Below are 18872 nucleotides of genomic sequence, written 5' to 3'. Positions count from 1 at the left end.
ATAAATACGTGTAAATAAACTACCCTGGCAATCTCCTTGTGCTGATGTGCCTGCTGTGCTTTTTTTTTTTATACTGTTGTATTCAGGATCTCTCCAGAAGTTAAATGCCAATGAAATTACTGAAGAAATTGGAAATATGTGGAGGACTATGTACAAGCTCAGTAAGAGTTTTCCAGATTTGGCTGGGCCTAGACGCTTAGCAGAAACTATGAAATACAAGCTTGATAAATTTAAACAGCATCTTCCTGTCCTGTCAGTTGCCTGCAATCGTGGAATGAAGGAGAGACATTGGGAGCAGGTACTTTAAACACTGCTTTAATTGTGGGAGTATTCTACCACAGAAACTGACAGTTGAACATACTACTCCATGTATTCCATACTGTGAAATACAGTAATAGTTCTGTATTTCACAATAAGAAGATCATTTATCCTGTCACATGATAGATCCAGTTTTTAGATTTGTAATGGTATGGGCAGGACCTTCTTTGAATTAATAATTTATGGCGAAAAAGCAGATTAGGGGGTTGCATTAATACTTCTTCAATATTTATTTCTTGCTGTTTGAAAGGTCTCTTACAAACATGCATCTTGATAATAGATTTTATTTCTTACTTTATTTTCAGATTAGTGAAATTGTAGGATGTGAGATCAGACCTGATGAAACTACTACTCTTAAAAACATATTGGAATTTGGACTCTCAAAATATATTGATCAGTAAGAAGCTTAGTGTATTCCCTTTTTTTAGACAATCACTGTGTTTCATATGTCAGATACCAAATATTAGGTTTTTTGGGTTTTTTGTGTGCTGTAGACTCTGCTGTAAAATCAGCTGTGTTTTATCAAGCTATGGATGGAACTGTCAGTTGTTCTTGTAGCGCAAGAGCACCAAAACCCAGTCATATTCCTAAACCACTTAATTTGCACATTCAGAATTTTCTGTCTGTTTTTATCTCCAAATTAATATTAATATCTCTAACTTGGTGAGCCTGAAATTGCAAAAATGTTCCCTGAAATAAGAGTCTATGATATTATTAACAAATCCTTATGAAAAGTAGCCTGATATGCAACTCTATCTGCAACTCCTTTTTTTTAACTCTTCAGCTATGTTGCAAAAACATTTCAAAGATATGTTTTGTTTCAATTTAGACTGCAACCTATTGGAGCAGCTGCAAGTAAGGAGTATTCCTTAGAGAAATCAATAGAGAAAATGAAATCAGAGTGGATCAACATACAGTTCAGTCTGGTGAAATACAGGGATACTGTGAGTAAACACCAAATCAATTTATATATTGTTGAAAAGAATTACTTTGATACTGAATACTAGTAGAGAAATATTAGAGGGAAGTTACTGCTGTTTCACTGCGGCATGATGAAAGTGGTATCATATCCCAGAGCCCAGGCGAGTGTCTCCATTACTATATATCCTTATATTTGGACCTTAGTATCTGGATAACTTGTGAGCTCAACATATTCATCCTAACAAATCTGTAAGCCTGTGAGCCTTTTCAGTGTTGTATGGAAAGCTGGACAGTAGCGCAATTTTAACTTGCCCAGAAGGTACAAGAAATCACATGCAATCCAAAAGATAGTTGGAAGTCACTAGCATCCCTCTCTAGCTTCCCATTCACAAACCAGTCTCTTGACCTTTGAAACAGAGATGTACTGTGGAGATTATCTTCAAACATGTTGCAGGCTTTCTCAATGCCTTGCTACTTTCTTGCCTTCAGCCGTCATAGAGAGGGGGGAAACAGAAATCTGAATGAGGGCTAGGTTGAAGGGCAGTGAAATAAAGCAACTTCTATTTTGCTTATCAAAATATGATGTATTTACAGAACACCAGCATCCTGTCAGCAATTGATGACATCCAGCTTTTGCTGGATGATCACATTGTTAAAACTCAGACAATGTGTGGCTCTCCCTTCATCAAACCAATAGAAGCTGAATGCCGGGTAAGGAAAAGCTGGTTTGGTTGAGTTTGTGTGTCTCATGGTCTGCTTTCCCTAAGCGCTTTGAAGTATTTTGGCATGATAAGAAGTTGTATAGTTTTTAACTGTTTATAAGAACACACATTCATATTTTTCTTCAAGAGCTTTGAACTAGTGGTTTCCAGGCAAAGGTATGCAATGCTTACTGTACAGCTAAAGAAATTGTAATTGCATTGCTAATCTAGTCATTATAAGCATGGGGTTTTAGTTGAATGTCTTGGGAATGTGTCAGTTGATTTAAACAAATCCTGCTGCATTGTGTAAAAAGATATGGGTGTGTCAGTTATGAAAGATAATTTATTTGTAATCTGGTATTGGCATGACCCATAAGGGTTTCAAAGTCTTCTTTGTTAGCTGTCCTACTATTTTGTAAAGATGATGAATTTCTAATAGGATTATTATGCGGAACGCAGAGACTTCTTTCCCATCAGTATTTAACATCACTTTTTCTGGCCCAATAGTGATGATTTGTAAGCAATGCTAAGACCTAAATTCTATCCATTCCTGTGGACTTTAGCCAAATTGTAGGTAAAGCTAAATTCTGCTTTCCAGTAGAGCTGTTGAAATGAAAGGGAATGATTAATATAGAGCTATCTTAACAGTCTCCATGTACCTCTTGCAGAGTAATGAACAATACAGGCTGACTGTTTTCTTACTGCAATACATTCCCTTGCATATCCCTTACACTGTAGACTGTCAAAGTCACAAAAGTAATGCTGTCTGAAATTCTTTATTCAAAAAGAATCTCTCTCTGGTTTTAAAACCAATTTGTACTGCTAGAGTTGCATGAAATAGCTTTTTTGGGGGAGCCAAAGATTGAATCCACTTTGTATAGGGCCTGTGAACTGACATTTACTCAGTCTGCTGGATACCTTGTTAAGCTTTTATCCTTGCATTGATGATAAGATAAAAAGTACACAGGTAGAATTAAAAGAAGAGATCCTGGGTTGCCATGCTAGTGATCACTGCACTTAAGCAGTTCTCTCACAAATTGCTGTAAAAAGTGCTAGTGAAAGAATATGTCTATTTTTTATAAGAAATATTCAGATGTATATATGCATTTGTTTTTTAAAAGAAAGTTCTCCCTCTTTTAAAATTGTTCAATTGTTTTTCTTTCATATTTTTTTTCTTTGAAGCCAAGGAACTCATGCTCTTTGATTCCTCGGTGTAGATTAATTCTTGATAAAATTTTGTTTAAATATTAAACGTTTTCATTACAGGCTTGGGAAGATAAGCTGTGTTTAATGCAAGATATTCTAGATAGCTGGTTAAAATGTCAGGCAACATGGTTGTATTTGGAACCAATTTTTAGTTCAGAAGACATTATAGCTCAAATGCCTGAAGAGGGCAGAAAGTTTGGGGTTGTGGATACATACTGGAAGGACATTATGGCACAAGTGGTAAGTGCTTGCATTTAATAAATCATGTCTTTTTATGCACATCTGGTGACATGATTATTACTATCATGAAGATATACTAGCTTTTCTGGAGTTAGAAATATATATTTAAGTAACAAGAAGGTATATGGAGTGGAAAATCCTTTACTGAAAGGATATTAGTCTTGCAGTAAAAATGGTAGATTATATCATTATTCTTTGAGATTTCTGTAAAGGCTGGATATTGCAGGATGAATTAGAGCTCAATTAACATTTTAATTCTAAATTTTCTGTCTTTTGTATGGTTAAATGATCAGAATTAGGTAGAAAGATGAATGATTTGTGCTTTCAGGATCTGTTTCAGAGTTCAGTGACAGTCTGTAAGAAGTCTTCTCTGGATACAATTATATTTTGCATCAGGCTTTTAAGGCATACAGATTATTAGAGCAACTAAATGGACTTTTTTGCATATGATTGTTTGCTAATATGTGGTGGCATGGTTATTCAAAACTTTGGTGAATACATACTGAGATGGTAGTGTGTCAGGATAAGATAATGGGGATGGTAAGTGCAATTGGGTATCCTGTTCAGTTCCTTATAACTAAGAAGTTGGGTAAGAGGCCACATACTTAGTGGTAGTGTGAGCTGAGATGTTTGTCAAAAACATTGGGAGTGTGTGATTGTGTGATAAAGATGTTGAAATAATCAGTGTAACAAAGTAGAAGTTGAGACCTGTCTAACAGCTCAGACTTTGAATGATGAAACCTCTTCTGAAATAGGTGTATCCTTTCAAGTTAAGAGGAGTTTTATCAGAAAGAAAAAATGCGACCTAGATGGCAAGCACAGAGAATAATTACATGCACTGTGGCTCTGACAGAACTTATTTGTGAATGGAAAAAAGTGTAGCAAGCTCAAGACACAGGAGCAAGTGCCAAAGGTTTTAATTCCTGTGAATATTTCCTTGTTGCGTTATTGTCTGTAAACTTCAAATTGGTAAAACTGACAGTCTGAAAAGAAAAACTATCAAATAATGCATACATATTTAATAATATGAAGGCACATTACGGAGAATATATAGCTATTTAGCTTCCTGCAACATCCGTGATTGATGATAATTTTGATGTACAAACCTATTGCAACTTTTGCAGTTTCTGCTGTCTATTTGTTTTTACAAAGGTGAAAGACACAAAGGTACTTGTAGCAACAGAACAACCCATGATGTTAGACAGACTTCAGGAAGCAAATACTCTCTTAGAAGACATTCAAAAGGGGTTGAATACTTACTTGGAGAAGAAAAGATTATTTTTCCCAAGGTAAATTAATTAAACAGGCCTAAGTTAGAGACAAAAAGACATAAGCTCTTTCAAACCATTTCAACTGAACCGAAAAGTCTCATTTTATAAACACATGGGGACACAGTCCCATGCAACAAAAAATGAAAACCTGTTCTTTTCTCCAGACATTATTCATTTTTCTCAGCTCCAGTTAAATTTGCAATGCCAGGGACAGGCAGAGGTGGGGAGGCAAAATCTGTCTAGCACAGTCTAAACTCATGATTAGCAAGATATTATCAATTACAGGGCATTTTTGAAGGAACTTGCTACCTTCCCATGGCTTATTTGCAATTACATCTCTGCCCTACCGTCTTTAGTTGTGCAGAGGTGTGTGATTCATAGGAGTTATATATGATATGAGGAAAGGATTCTGTGTTTTTACAAGGTACTTACTGGCTGCATAGATATACCTGGTCTTCCCTGCATGAGTTTGAGAACCCTTCTATCTTCCTCTGCATAAAAGGATGGTCATATTGAAATTCTGAAAAAAGAAGTGCAATGAGTTTTATAATGTTAAAAATTGCTTAAGAAAAGGGATTTGAGATAATAATTTCCTCTCTGTTATACTAGTGTCCTAAAAACAATAAAACCAATTCCATCTATCTTGCATTAATAGATTATTAATGATGATTTTCATGATTGGAAAGTGCATGTTCATTAACTGTATTTTTCTAACAGATTCTTTTTCCTGTCTAATGATGAGCTGCTTGAAATACTGTCTGAAACAAAGGATCCTCTTAGAGTACAACCACATTTAAAGAAGTGTTTTGAAGGAATTTCTAAACTGGAGTTCACAGAAGATCTGGAGATCATAGGCATGATCAGTTCAGAGAAAGAAATTGTTCCTTTCATAGATAAAATCTGTCCAGCGAATGCAAAAGTAATTTTTTATTCTTTTTTACTATATGAGATTACATTAATACTTTGCCCGTGTATGTTTTTGGGGAAACGAGGTTTAAAACATTTGGAATCAGATCATGAAATGTGTTTAGGAAGTGAGAGTGCAGACTGGTACTCTAAGACAAAAAGGATTTCTTACAGAAAGGAGTAAGATGTACTGATTTGGGGGTAAATTTCTCGAGGCACTTTTCTGCAGTTTTACACACCTACTACTTTTAAGATGTAGATAGATAGATAGCAACCAAGCTGTCTATATACCTACGTATGTAACATTGCACAGCATGGCTGAAACAGAAAGGAATGGGGGAAATAATGAATGGCCGGCAGCGAAGAATCAGAACATTAGTTCAAAAGGGATCTGGGTAGAAATAGTAGCATTATAAGTTTTGAAAAGTGTCTCAGTTCCAGCTTTTTTTGTTATACTGAACATGAAGGTATGGAGGTGAATTGCTGTATGGTAGCCAAGAAGAGATGAAAAGCACAGCATGTTGTGAGCTACAGATACCGTTTTTCCCTTATTCCTCCAGGGACAAAACATGCCCTGGGTTAAAATGACTAAGCTTAACCGACCAAGTAAGCTGTGATCTGCATTTTTTGTTTGTGCTTATATGAAACATATCCAGCTGTTTCTTTAGCTGGATTGTCTTTAGAGTTAGCTTGATTTACCTGTCTTCAGACTGTGTTAAACTGCAGTATTGCCTGTCAGAATTTGGAAGAGTTCTACTGCTCTTCCTCCTGTGTATCACACCCAGATCAGAAGAAAGCATATTTAAGCCTAATGCATTTCAAAGCATTTGTCCTTTAAGAAGAGTATAATCAGGAAATGTGTATTGACTTTTAACTGTTTTTCAATTTTGAAGGGCATGGTAGAAAAATGGCTTTTGCAAGTAGAGGAAATAATGGTGGCCAGTGTAAGACAAGTTCTTCAGGACGGCCTAAGAGGATATATCAAGGTAATTATTCCTGAATTATAGTATAAAATAGATTTCACAAGCAACTGTACAGGAACAGCTTGCTCAAATTGTTAGCCAGAGAAACATGTTTGAAGCGGAATCCAGCTCTCCTTTTTCAGTAGCACCAGTCTGAAGTTTTAACTCCGAATTTCTTGAAGTAAAAGTATCAGAGCTTTCCATGCTGATTCTTATTTATTTACAGCATGAGACAAAAGAAATTTGGGGAAATTAATTGTTATGAGTGCTATAATCTAATCTGTTTATATGACTTTATGTGTCTGGAATGGATCTTTTTGTTTAAGGTTCCTCGAAAAACGTGGGTACTTCAGTGGCCTGGACAGGTGGTTATTTGCATTTCATCCATTTACTGGACAGAAGAAGTGTCTGAGGCTATAAGGAAAGGAACTTTACTAGTAAGATTTTCTTCTGCCTTCCTATTTCTAAGCACTGAACTCTGATTAATTAATAAAAAGCTCCTTCTAGCAAAGAAGGTCCTCAGTCAACAACATATTACAAATTAGTCATGCACTGTGCTTTATTTTCTATTTCATTTTTTCTTGTATCTTAGCAGGAGCTTGTTCTCATTTACTTTGTATATCAGGAGAAATCCCTCCCAGTGAAGGGAATTGTATTACTTCTTTTTACAAGTGATACTGTTGTAAATAAAAGTACCAAACAAAAAGTTTGTTTGGATGTTAAACACTATGTATTTTTATTTCTAACTCCTGTCTTTATAATGTGAAGCCCCAGGGAAACATGCAGGCAGAAATCTCTCTTTACAGAATGGTGCAGTTATTTGTCTGGTTATTGCCAGATCCTCCTTGTGATAAAGGTGCAGCAGCCAAGTTTGTTAGTTCATACAAGAGACTTTTCTTATTTGTTTGTAGTGCCCCTGTCATCACAACAGTTTTAAGTGTCACTTAATTGAGGCTAATCAAATGCATCCTCAAGTAATGGAAATAATTTGTGATTAATTCAATGGGCTTTTGTCTGATCCTAATTGAGCAAGGTGAATGAGAATGTATGTGGGGAATAATTCTGCCAACAGAGTGTTTGAGCTGCCTTTTAAATGTGGAAATAGTAAAGTTTTAATAAACTTTACACCAAATACTACATTTTAATATTAGCTCTTTGTTTCTGTGTCCTGAATATCTTAGATTTAATTTGCCTGTGTTGTTTAATACCAGTTGAAGATCTTATTCCACATATCCATTCAGAACAGTCAGATCTGAAAATATTTATTGCTTTCAAAGAAAATATCCTGAACAATCCATAGGTTAAGAAAAAGAGAAGGAATCACAGAACAGTGAATGGCAGAATATAAGGGACCTCTGGACATCATGTAGTCCAACCTCCATTTAAAACAGAGCTAACTAAACCAGGTTGCTAATGGACTTGCTCCAGTATGCCCACGCCTGTCTTCTATGGGGGAGCTGAAAACTGACACAGCACTCCAGATGTGGTGTTAGCAGTACTGACTAGAGGGGAAGGATAACCTCCCTTGACCTGCTCGTAATGTTCTTCCTAATGCGGCCAAGGATGCTGTTGGTCTTCTTTGCCTCAAGGGCACATTGATGGCTTTTGTTCAACTTGGTGTCCACCAGCATCCAGGTCCCATTCTGTAGAGCTGCTTTCCAGCTGACTGGTGACCAGCATGTACTGGCACATGGGTTTATCCTTTCCCAGATACAGGACTTTCCCCTTTGTTGAAGTTCGCGAGGTTCCTGTCTGCCTATTTCTCCGGTCTTTTGAGATCCCTCTGAATGCAGCGCACCATGGAGTGGTCTATCAATCATGCCTCCCAGTTTGTATCATCTGCAGACTTGCTGAGGGTGCACTCTGTCCTGTTGTCTAGGTCATTAATGAAAACTTCATTAATCTTTCATTTAATTAAACTTTCTCATTTAATAACGAGACAATAATTTTAAATGTTTATAGTAAAGTTAGGAGAATCTGAGATTTCTAGTAATTTTATTAATTTACAATCCACTACTAATTTACAGAAGAAATCAACAGAGAGAATCTGTTCATCTCCTAGCATAGAATTTTGTCATTTCTGTTAGGAAGAAAGGTAAGTGGACTTCTGCTTACACTATTTTCAGGCCATAAAGCTTTTTGAAGTGTTCATAGTAAAATAAAATGCCAATATATGAAAGACAATTTTAAATGTTTGTGTAGTGCCAGGACTTCCATTATTATGTTTTGTTGGAAGGGCTGTCTCCAATGCCTGCACTCATGGGAGCTTAGGAACTGCTAGCTACAGCATTACGTTAATGTCTGTGTTCTGTTTCTGTGACAGGATTTCTTGGAGAAGAGTAATCTACAAATAGGGGACATTGTTGAGTTAGTGAGAGGAAAGCTGTCCAGTGGAGCCCGGCTGACACTTGGAGCTCTTACTGTCATTGATGTGCATGGTAAATATTCAGTTGCTGGTACTGGGGCAATGCTGCTATTGTTAGTTGGGTGAACTATTTTAAAGAGACAGCTAAAATGCTTTCTCTATATTTAAACAACCTTTACATAGATATTGCACAGTGTCTTTGCGTAAATGGAGGTTGCTCAGTCCTGCAGAACTATCTCCCATCTACTTAGAACAGACAGTGGAATCTAAATCAAATTAAGCTCATTCCCTATGCAAAACAGATCCAGATTTCTTTCTAACATGAAAGCCGGCCTACTACTCTAAATGTTGATTTACTCTCACATAGCTATGAGTAAGTGTTAGTTTACTTATATATTGTTTTAAGTAAACTAACATAGAAGTGGTTAGATTTTTTCAAATAATCTGTCTCCTACTCTGCAGCTCGTGATGTGGTTGCAAAATTTGTTGAAGACAAAATCACTGATCTGAATGACTTCCAGTGGATTTCTCAGCTGAGATACTACTGGGAAGAGAAGGATGTAATAGTGCGAATGATTACAACAGAAGCCAAATATGGTTATGAGTATCTGGGCAATTCTCTACGTCTGGTTATAACCCCACTAACAGATCGATGTTATAGGTAAAGCCATATTGTCTATGAATAATGTTTTCATTTTCTGGATTGATCTATAATTACTTTCATTTGTTATAGTTAATAATAACAGGAACCTCAGCAGCTAAGATTTTCCTGTAGGTTTTGGAGGAAAATTTTATATGTCTTCTTTGCCCAAGTATGGTAAAATATTTACAGTGTATAGGTTTCTACACCAGTAGAGTAGTAATAGTCTTTGTTGTATCCAAGAATGTGCTTCTGAAAAAAGTTGGCAGCTCAGGGTGCTGTAACTGTAAAGAACTTTACAGTAGCATTGGTCAATTAATTTATTTGAAATAAGACATGCAAGTAGGGTATGCCTGCTGGTAAAATAGATGAGGTAATTATAGAGCCCTTCACGGATGTTTGAATGCAGTTAGCTTCCTGTTCCTCTGCTTGCTTGCAAGAGATTGAAATGGAAATACTTCATTTGTTGTTGTTGAAGTATTCAAGGGCATTTGGTATTTCACTTCTGGTGAGCCCTGAAGACACAGGTCATCTCAGCAGGTAATTTTAGGTCTATAGTATCTCCAGGCAAATATATGGTGAGGCTATAAAGATCTTACTTCAGCACTGAGCTGTGAACTCGCCATTGTGTAGAAGGCACTTGTAGTACAGTGCCTATGTTAATGCCTATGCTGGCAAATGCTTAATCTTCTGGCATTCACACTGGTGTTGAAAGAGCCATGTGGCTGGTGCATTAGCTGTAAACTGGAGTTGTTGTCATTATCATTATCTCAATCTAAACTAAGACTTTGCAGTCAGTTGTGCCAGATGTAGTTTCAGTGCAAGCAGTGAGCAAGCGGGCTCTATGAATAGAGGTTAACAACTGCTTTTGGCGGCAAAGCCTTTGTATGAGGCTTTTCTGAAATAATCAGATTACTCCATTGTTAACAGGGATCTCATTTTTAGTTTGAAAATAACTTGGACAGCAATGGGATTCCCAGGTTTATGAAACAACCTTTATGCTTTCTCAACCATTTCTAAAGATTGACTTTATAAACATTTATAAAGCCAGCTTCAAATTCTTATCACGAGGAGTGCCACTTGATGAAAATGTGTGTTTTTGCAAACTGCCATTTTGCTTATGGCACTGTGCATTTGTTTGTGTAATTGAGGATATACAGGGTGGATGCATGTAGGAAAAAGCCTTGACAGTCCATGTAGGCCAAGTAGGTGAATGTGAGCTTCCACAATTGGCAAGCAGTTAAGCGACAATACTGCTTTTTTTAGGGCAAGTTGCAAAGTCAGTAGGGAATAAGTAAATTGTTTCCAGGGGAACCTGTATAGGAAAGTACTTATCCATCCCTTCAGAAACAGTCTGCCATTAAATATTACTGTTTCTAATGCCTGTGTTCTTGTGTATGTAGGACATTAATGGGTGCCTTGAAATTAAATCTTGGTGGTGCTCCAGAAGGACCTGCTGGGACTGGCAAAACGGAAACAACAAAAGATCTAGCAAAAGCCCTAGCTAAGCAGGTACCAAAATACAAACTGTTTTCTTCGCATTGTTTATGTTTGGATATGTAGATATTTCTTGAAATGCCATTCCTAAGCAAGTACTGCTTGTTCTGTACCAATTCTTTATTCACAGAAATAGTCGGTAAGAGGCACACGTTTAGGACTGTGTCTATATGGCATGCTAGTGTTGTAATCCAAAATGAGCAATAATAATCCCTTTCCATTTTAGATGCTAAGAATTTTATAATGGATTTTGTGTTAATACTGAGAGATGTTCTCTGTGTGTTTTTTGTTGTAGTGTGTGGTCTTTAATTGCTCCGATGGTCTCGATTACAAGGCAATGGGCAAGTTCTTTAAGGGGCTCGCACAATCTGGTGCATGGTCCTGCTTTGATGAGTTCAACAGAATTGAGGTAACATTTTAACTCAGGCAAATAAAATGATAAAGCTTTAATTTAAGGCACAAGAAGTTTTAGATTTAGACATGACAGCATTATTGCCAATCTTCTACTTGTCTTTGTGGTATAACCTCTTTGTTTCGATAATCACTGACACAGAAATAGGTACTCAGCTGCCTGCTGTAGGAGCACATGCCTACCTGTCCTGTGTTGCGGAAGTCTTGTGTTCTGGGTTATTTTAGCTGAAAAAATTGTTCCTGAGCAATTTCCTCTTTTGCATGTGACACTCATTTGTTGGGAAAGAACTGTCCTTCTCTTCTCCTTGAGAAATCAAGCTACAGCTGTGTGGCTGTGTTTATCTATGTTCAGCACAAGACAGATAAATCCCAGTGGAGGGATTCCTGTGTTGACGAGCTGAGTGTCACTAGCTGTGAAACCAGACACATCTAATCCACTCCTTGGTCTTACTCTGATTTTATTTTTTTTTAATTTGATCACTAATGACTTTGGGTAAGTTTTATTGTTAGTTTGGTGGAGTTATATTTACGTAAATAGTAGTAAATGTGGAAATTCCATGAAGTTCTATTTTGTATGTTTTAGTATCCTTAACAACTTAATTTCTCCATTTGTCTGCCGTAACTTGTTTTTTAATGAATTTAAGTGTTAGCATTCTCATTTTCCAGTATTCTGTTACCTTGGTAATTTAAAGCACTGAGGATTGGTGCTAGGCTGCCTTACCCATTTTTACATTTACCCTCAATTTGGGGCATTGAATCAATCAGTCTTTCTGAAGAGCCTAAATTCTTTATGTCTGAGGAGAAAGGAAAGTGCTCTTGGAGGCCTCCAGAGGGAGTTCCTGTCCACCTTACTTAGATGTCTACCTTCAGGCACATGATATTTCCCGGTGGAGGCTTTTAGAATCCTCTGTTCATCTGTCTACACTGGTTGAGTAGGGAATGGTGGCACTAACTTTCAGAGGATCGCTTCAATAGGCAGATAATATTTAGGCTCAGTTAGGGTGATTTTCACCTGGAGGAATGCAAGTATAGCCATCAAAATATATAAAGAAAAACATTTTATATTGTCTCCAAGTGTCTTGTGTTTTCCAACCTGTTCTGTCTGTATTAGGTTGAAGTATTATCTGTAGTTGCCCAACAAATACTTAGCATCCAGCAAGCTGTTATTCGCAAACTCAAAACATTCATCTTTGAAGGGACAGAGATCTCTCTTAATCCTGCATGTGCTGTGTTTATCACGATGAATCCTGGGTATGCTGGACGAGCGGAGCTGCCTGATAATCTGAAGGTAAATCTGGAATCCTGATTTCTTGTAGAACAGAATTTGCAACTTCTGGTCTATTGTAATAAGAAAAGGAAGGCAGCAATCAAATAATACACTGATAACCTATTCAGGTGTATTCTGCTGTGCTTTTCACTAAGCTTTAAGTGTTTAGGATTGTACAAAATACACAGATGAAAGATCTCAGTCTAATCATACTGATAGCAGCTGACAGCTTTAACTGTGCTCTCTCTAAGTGGAAATTCTCCTGGTTTACAACAGCTTGGTGATCCAAATCCCAATTTAAATTTATTACAACTTTGCAAGTGGCTGAAACACTGCAGAGAGACTGATACGGTCCTAGTTCTTCTTCTAGCTTTGCCACAATTTTTTGCATGACCTTTTGCAAGATGTTAATCATGCCATGAGCTAGTTTGTCTATTATGAAAGTGAGATGAATGACGCCTCCTTTTTCCTCTATTAATGGTTCTTTAGGATTGTGACTCTTTCTAAACATTTGTTCCTGTAGTGTTTAGCACAGACCTCTTGAACCTCTTGATAAGATCATAACGGAATAGAATTCTAATGGAATCTTATAGATTTCAAATGATTCCTGAATTCCAGAAGTTCATGAATTTATGGTGAGATGCTATTCTTACAAAACAAGCACAAGTTATTACCGTATTCCATCGTCTAAGCTTATATCTTACTTTTTTTCTTACAGGCACTGTTCCGAACAGTTGCCATGATGGTTCCAGACTATGCTTTGATTGGAGAAATTTCACTTTATTCAATGGGTTTTCTGGACTCTCGGAGGTAAGGCATGCTGAATTTTCTACCTCAATTGAGTCTGATATACCTCATTCCTCTACAATGCATATGTGTGTGTTTGAGTCATGAAATTCTGGAATGCTCTCAATGTTCTGTTTCTCCAGAAAGTACTTTTTAATCTCCTGCTTTATCATCAATTTTTATGATCCATCTCATGTTGATGGATATGCACCTCTACACGGGATCATTTGGGAAATGGATCATAATATCAAACAGAATTCCTAAATGGCACACATGTTCTCTGGCATGGTATAATCTACAGTTTTACTTCCAAGGGGTTTTTTTGGGTCATCTGGTCTGCTGATATGTCTGATAATCACTGCAGTTACTATGTGTATATAGGTACTTAAGTTATTTTCGTTGCATGGTGAGATACTTTCATTCTTCATGTTATATTTTAATATCCACAGTCTTGCCCAGAAAATTGTTGCCACTTACCGTTTGTGCTCTGAGCAGCTGTCATCTCAGCATCACTATGATTATGGAATGCGTGCTGTTAAATCTGTCCTGACAGCAGCAGGAAACTTAAAACTGAAGTACCCAACTGAAAATGAAAGAGTATTGTTACTTCGGGCTTTACTGGATGTTAACTTGGCCAAATTCTTGTCCCAGGATGTGCCATTATTTCAGGTAAGCTATCAGGCCTGTGTGTTTAAGTTTTGTGATGATGCGGCCCATTATAAAAATCTACAGAAACAGGTCATTATTTTAATTTAAAACAGTTTGATCTAGATGGTGCCATGTTAGTGTAGAGTTATTTCAGTCCAATGATCTGGATCCACTCTGGTTCTGTTAAGGTTATCTTGACAAAGTTTCCGTGATGCCTTTTAAGTTATTCTATACAATGTTTCATAAGATATCTTGCTAAAAGTCACTTTATGCTGTTTCATTCATGGAAACCATTCTTTGAAGTTTGCATTCTGGCTTTGTGCTGCAAAAGAGATGTGAACAACTAAATTAAGGTCAATTAGAAATAAGAAGTCAGAATGCAAATGATGAAATTTCTGTTTGTGTGCTGCTTGAATAGAAAATAAAAACTATGTTAAGCTACAAAGCAATCAATATGAAAGACCTAAAAGCTAGGGTACAAGCACACACAGAGTCATTGCTCTGAAATTTCAGAACACATACCCTATTTAGTCACTGAAATTCTTTCAACCACTTTCACATGCTTCCCTGTAATACTTTTTGGGGCAAATTTGCAGAAGTTTAAGCTTCCTTTTACAATATCAGTGTGCATATGGAAAGTGCAGGCACCTGTTTCTGTCTCATGCATACAGAATACTTTCATGGCTACAGTTTGTCGAGAAGTTAGTTTTGTCCAGATGAGGACGTTTCCTCTTAAACTGCTGTTATCTGTATGAATATTGTTTTACTTGTAGATTTTAATGCTTTGGGAATTTTCTCTTTTTGTAATCTTGTCCTGGTTTGCCCAAACCATGACAAATCCGTGTTTAAATAGTGTTCTATTCTGTCTTTCCTTAACAGGGCATCATATCTGACCTGTTTCCTGGAGTGGTTCTTCCTACACCAGACTATGACCTGTTTGTCAAAACACTAACAGAAAATATTAAAAAAATGGATCTTCAACCAGTTCCATGGTTCATTGGAAAAATTATTCAGGTTTATTTTCACATAATTCTGGGGAAGAAAAGTGCGAGAGCAGAAACACTCTTCATTCACTGTCTGTGTCATGCATGAATAGCTAATAGTTTCCATGATCAATTAATGAAATATTACAAACACTGCATTTTTACAGAGGAAAAATCACAATGTAAAAGGTCTGGGGGCAATGACTTCTTAAATTCTATCAGTGAGAATTGCCATAATAATATGACTGCCTTCTGATTTGGGTTAATGCTTCAGTTAGCCTTAATAGAGTGCAGATATCTGGCTTGTATTTTGTCCTGTCGCATCTGAGTGCAGGAGAGATACCTCTAGTTTCATACACATAATGCTTGCTTTTGTGCTGTGTTAGTCAGTCTCTTGTCACTGATACAGATATATGAAATGATGCTGGTGCGCCATGGTTTCATGATTGTTGGAGATCCTTTGAGTGGGAAGACTTGTGCGTACAAAGTTCTAGCTGCAGCCCTTGGTGATTTGTGCGCAGGTAACGTTGTTTTGCCACAACCTTCTCATTAAATGAAGTTAATTCTATGACTAATGTTTTCCCTTTGCAGAGATATGCTCAGGTTGTTAATTGTCCTATAATCTGCTTTAATGACTGGAAAGTTTCTATTCATTGAACTATTTTTGTCTGGTATTTTTGTCTGGAAGTATTTTTGTCTGTATTTACTGGAATAGTAAATATGTTTATGCTTTTGTGAATTTTGTTAAGCATTGTATTTGTAAATAATATTCTTGAAAAAACTAGCTCTGGTAGGGGGATTGTAAGTAGCTCCCATAAATATATAAAATCTATTCTGCTCTGCTTCTTCTTTCTTTTAATGTGCTTTTGCACATAGGACTTTGTACTTTCCTTGTACAAGTAACGGAATTTCTTATTTCCTGCTGCCTAGCTGCCCAAATGTCTGGGTTTTTTTGCCTTGGGCAGCTAAAGTAGGATCCTCAGGAATCTTCTTGTTCTGTACTTAAGTTGTTGAATTAAATTAACCTATCAAATTCTCAAGCTCATCTATTTGTCTTTTTACACAGCAAAATCCATGGATGAATTTGCTGTTGAATACAAAGTTATTAATCCCAAAGCAATTACTATGGGACAGTTGTATGGCAGTTTTGATCCTGTAAGCCATGAGTGGACAGATGGAGTTCTTGCAAATGCCTTCAGGGAACAAGCATCTTCTACCACAGATGATCGGAAGTGGATTATTTTTGATGGCCCAGTGGATGCAGTTTGGATAGAGAACATGAATACTGTGCTGGATGATAATAAAAAGGTAGCCTAATTTTTGCCAGTAAGCTCATCCCTCAATACACATACTTTATTTTAGTAGTAGCAATATTGTTACCGTGTTAGTCAAAGGAGGTGTGAGACTCAGGAAAGGCTGATGTGCTTAAAAGCATTGCTTTTTTCCCCAATTATATGCGTGGGTTTAGTAGATGACATTAAGCTGTTACTTCTTCCTACAAGCCTTGGCTTGCTCGTACTTTATTGAAATTAGGTTGCTCGCTGAGGCTTTTTTATTGACCCTTTTAGGAAACTGAAATACATAAACTCAGTTCTGTAACTGAAAACTAAACTTGTTTAAATTACTTCGAGAATAAATTAATTTTAAAAAAGCTGCAGGTCATGACTGCTTTTCCTTGCAAAGTTATTTCAGGATAGAGCATTGTTCTCTCTGTCTCTGCAAGCCATTACAGTAACACTTGGAAAAGTTGAGACAAGGTCAGAAAATATCATGTGTTGTGAGAATACAAATGAGTGAATGAGGAGTGACACTAAGTAGAATGTTCAGTGGTTTTATGACAGGCATTGCTTTGACTGAATGATCAGCACTGACATGACTAGATCTTGTTTATGTGATGCTCTTCTAGCTATGCTTAATGAGTGGTGAAATAATTCAGATGAATTCAAAAATGAGTTTAATTTTTGAGCCAGCAGACTTAGAGGAGGCATCTCCAGCAACTGTCAGCAGGTAACGTGAAAGCATTCAAACTTGAACTGTCCCACCTTGCACATTTATTCTTGTACCATAGTTGTTTGTTCTCCCCAGGTGTGGTATGATCTATATGGACCCACAGCAGTTAGGTTGGAAGACACTGAAGGATTCCTACATGCAAACACTGCCTCCAAACCTGCAGGAAGAACACCGAGAGCTGGTGCGAGACTTAATTTTTACATAGGTCTAATTTAGAAAAATAACTTTAAGGTGATGTTCACAGTTTGCCCATTTGAAGGCAGGCGTGCAGAATCAAAACTTTTTAAAGTACTTTCATGATTTAGAGGGTCCCAGATCTCCTAGAGGCTGTTGTAAATTATTTGTGGTGATGCATGTCAAATGTTGTTGCAAGCAAAGTGCCTGAGAGCTGGAGATGTCATGAGTGTTAGAAATGCAATGTGGGAAAAACTGGAAGATTCAAAATGTTTTGAACACATCCTTCTTCTGTCTAGGACATCTACAGTTTCGCTTCAGAAATGCTTATAATAATGTTATTATCATTAGCAGCTTGATCTTCAAAGCCTTAGTCACCTCATGAATCCTTGCTAAATAGTCTTTTGTATACTGGATTGCTTGCATAAGTGAGCGCTCTTTGTGTTGTGTGTTATGGTATATCTTCAGCGTAGATGCAAATAAAAGCAGGTGGTGGTGGGAGTCAGCTTTTAATCTTATCAAAATTAAAATTGTTTTTTATTGGGCATTAAAATCTAGTAAAAGGTCAGAATAAGATCTGTCCACAATAGGATTGGAGCTGGAGCAAACTTTGATTTCTGTGATTTGTCAAATCTAAGACCCTCTTTGAGTTTTTGCAGGAAATGGGGACCAAACTCAAAAGAAGTACCAAGACTAGAAGAGCTCTTCATTGACAGTTTTCTTAGTTCATCAAAGCAAAATAATTATTCCTTAACCAGCAGATGGCTTGACCCCTTAGTGCATCTTCTTGAGTACTAGTCCCTGGGAAAAGGCTAGGTCATGATTCCTCTCCTGTTTTCTTGCTTGGGTTCATGGAGCAGATACCACAAGCCATGGTCATTATCTACTTGCATGCTGTGGCACTCCCGCAGGTACTAGGCAGTTCCAGCTTTCTGGAATTTCTGCTGTGGCACAGTATCTGTGCTGGGTCCTCAGTAGGGGCCTGTCCTTTTTAAGGGAGGATGAAGCCTTTTTCTTTGTTTCTGTTGGAACAGTTTTGTTGTTGCCTAAGCAAAGTGGCGGTCTCCCTAGGCTGAGCTACTTCTCTGCTGTCTGTTATTTTCACCATCAGATAATGATGGTGTGACATTGTGATCACTTAAGTATTGCCTCACACAGGCCCTTTCCCGATCTTCCCTCTGCCAGCTTGGAGAATTTGTGATGCCTTATGTTTTATTGAGAGAGAATTGAGGGACAGTGGGAAATGTGGCAACTCCTGCATTGTTTTAAAGCCATTTCCTTTTCTTCTGGTAGGTCAATGACATGTTTATGTGGCTAGTCCAGCCCTGTTTAGAGTTTGTTCACCTTCATTGCAAAGCCATTGTACAAACATCCTCTATTCATCTGAGTTATAGCTTGATGAAACTCTATACTTGTCTGCTTGGTAAGTATCCTAAGCCTTATTATTTTTATTTCAATTTTTTTTTCCTGCTGTGTTCCATGACAAGGTGCAGGTTGTTGGATGCAAGGAAATACCAAAGGAATTCCTTACTGTTGAGATCATGGAACACAAGTCCTTTCTTCTCA

The 18872-nt window shown here is 37.2% G+C and overlaps 1 protein-coding gene across 1 annotated transcript in view; it reads left to right on the top strand.

Moving 5' to 3' along the window:
• DNAH3 (dynein axonemal heavy chain 3) overlaps positions 1 to 18872 on the top strand; it is a gene marked incomplete at both ends in the record, with an annotated part of 62027 nt that overhangs the window by 21479 nt on the left and 21676 nt on the right. Inside the window, 22 exons of the mRNA XM_082490812.1 lie at positions 87 to 298; positions 624 to 715; positions 1148 to 1262; positions 1834 to 1950; positions 3207 to 3386; positions 4539 to 4675; positions 5375 to 5576; positions 6457 to 6549; positions 6852 to 6962; positions 8849 to 8963; positions 9353 to 9551; positions 10934 to 11042; positions 11323 to 11436; positions 12550 to 12726; positions 13424 to 13515; positions 13941 to 14160; positions 15019 to 15153; positions 15532 to 15643; positions 16189 to 16430; positions 17029 to 17129; positions 17208 to 17313; positions 18600 to 18729. Coding sequence (XP_082346938.1) covers positions 87 to 298; positions 624 to 715; positions 1148 to 1262; positions 1834 to 1950; positions 3207 to 3386; positions 4539 to 4675; positions 5375 to 5576; positions 6457 to 6549; positions 6852 to 6962; positions 8849 to 8963; positions 9353 to 9551; positions 10934 to 11042; positions 11323 to 11436; positions 12550 to 12726; positions 13424 to 13515; positions 13941 to 14160; positions 15019 to 15153; positions 15532 to 15643; positions 16189 to 16430; positions 17029 to 17129; positions 17208 to 17313; positions 18600 to 18729 — 3111 coding nt within the window. The remainder of the gene's footprint in view (positions 1 to 86; positions 299 to 623; positions 716 to 1147; positions 1263 to 1833; positions 1951 to 3206; positions 3387 to 4538; positions 4676 to 5374; positions 5577 to 6456; positions 6550 to 6851; positions 6963 to 8848; positions 8964 to 9352; positions 9552 to 10933; positions 11043 to 11322; positions 11437 to 12549; positions 12727 to 13423; positions 13516 to 13940; positions 14161 to 15018; positions 15154 to 15531; positions 15644 to 16188; positions 16431 to 17028; positions 17130 to 17207; positions 17314 to 18599; positions 18730 to 18872) is intronic.

Source organism: Vanellus vanellus (assembly GCF_965231255.1).
Source record: "Vanellus vanellus genome assembly, chromosome: 14".
NCBI lineage: Eukaryota > Metazoa > Chordata > Aves > Charadriiformes > Charadriidae > Vanellus > Vanellus vanellus.
Note: the sequence above shows the minus strand (reverse complement) of the source record. Positions and strands in the feature narration are given on the sequence as shown.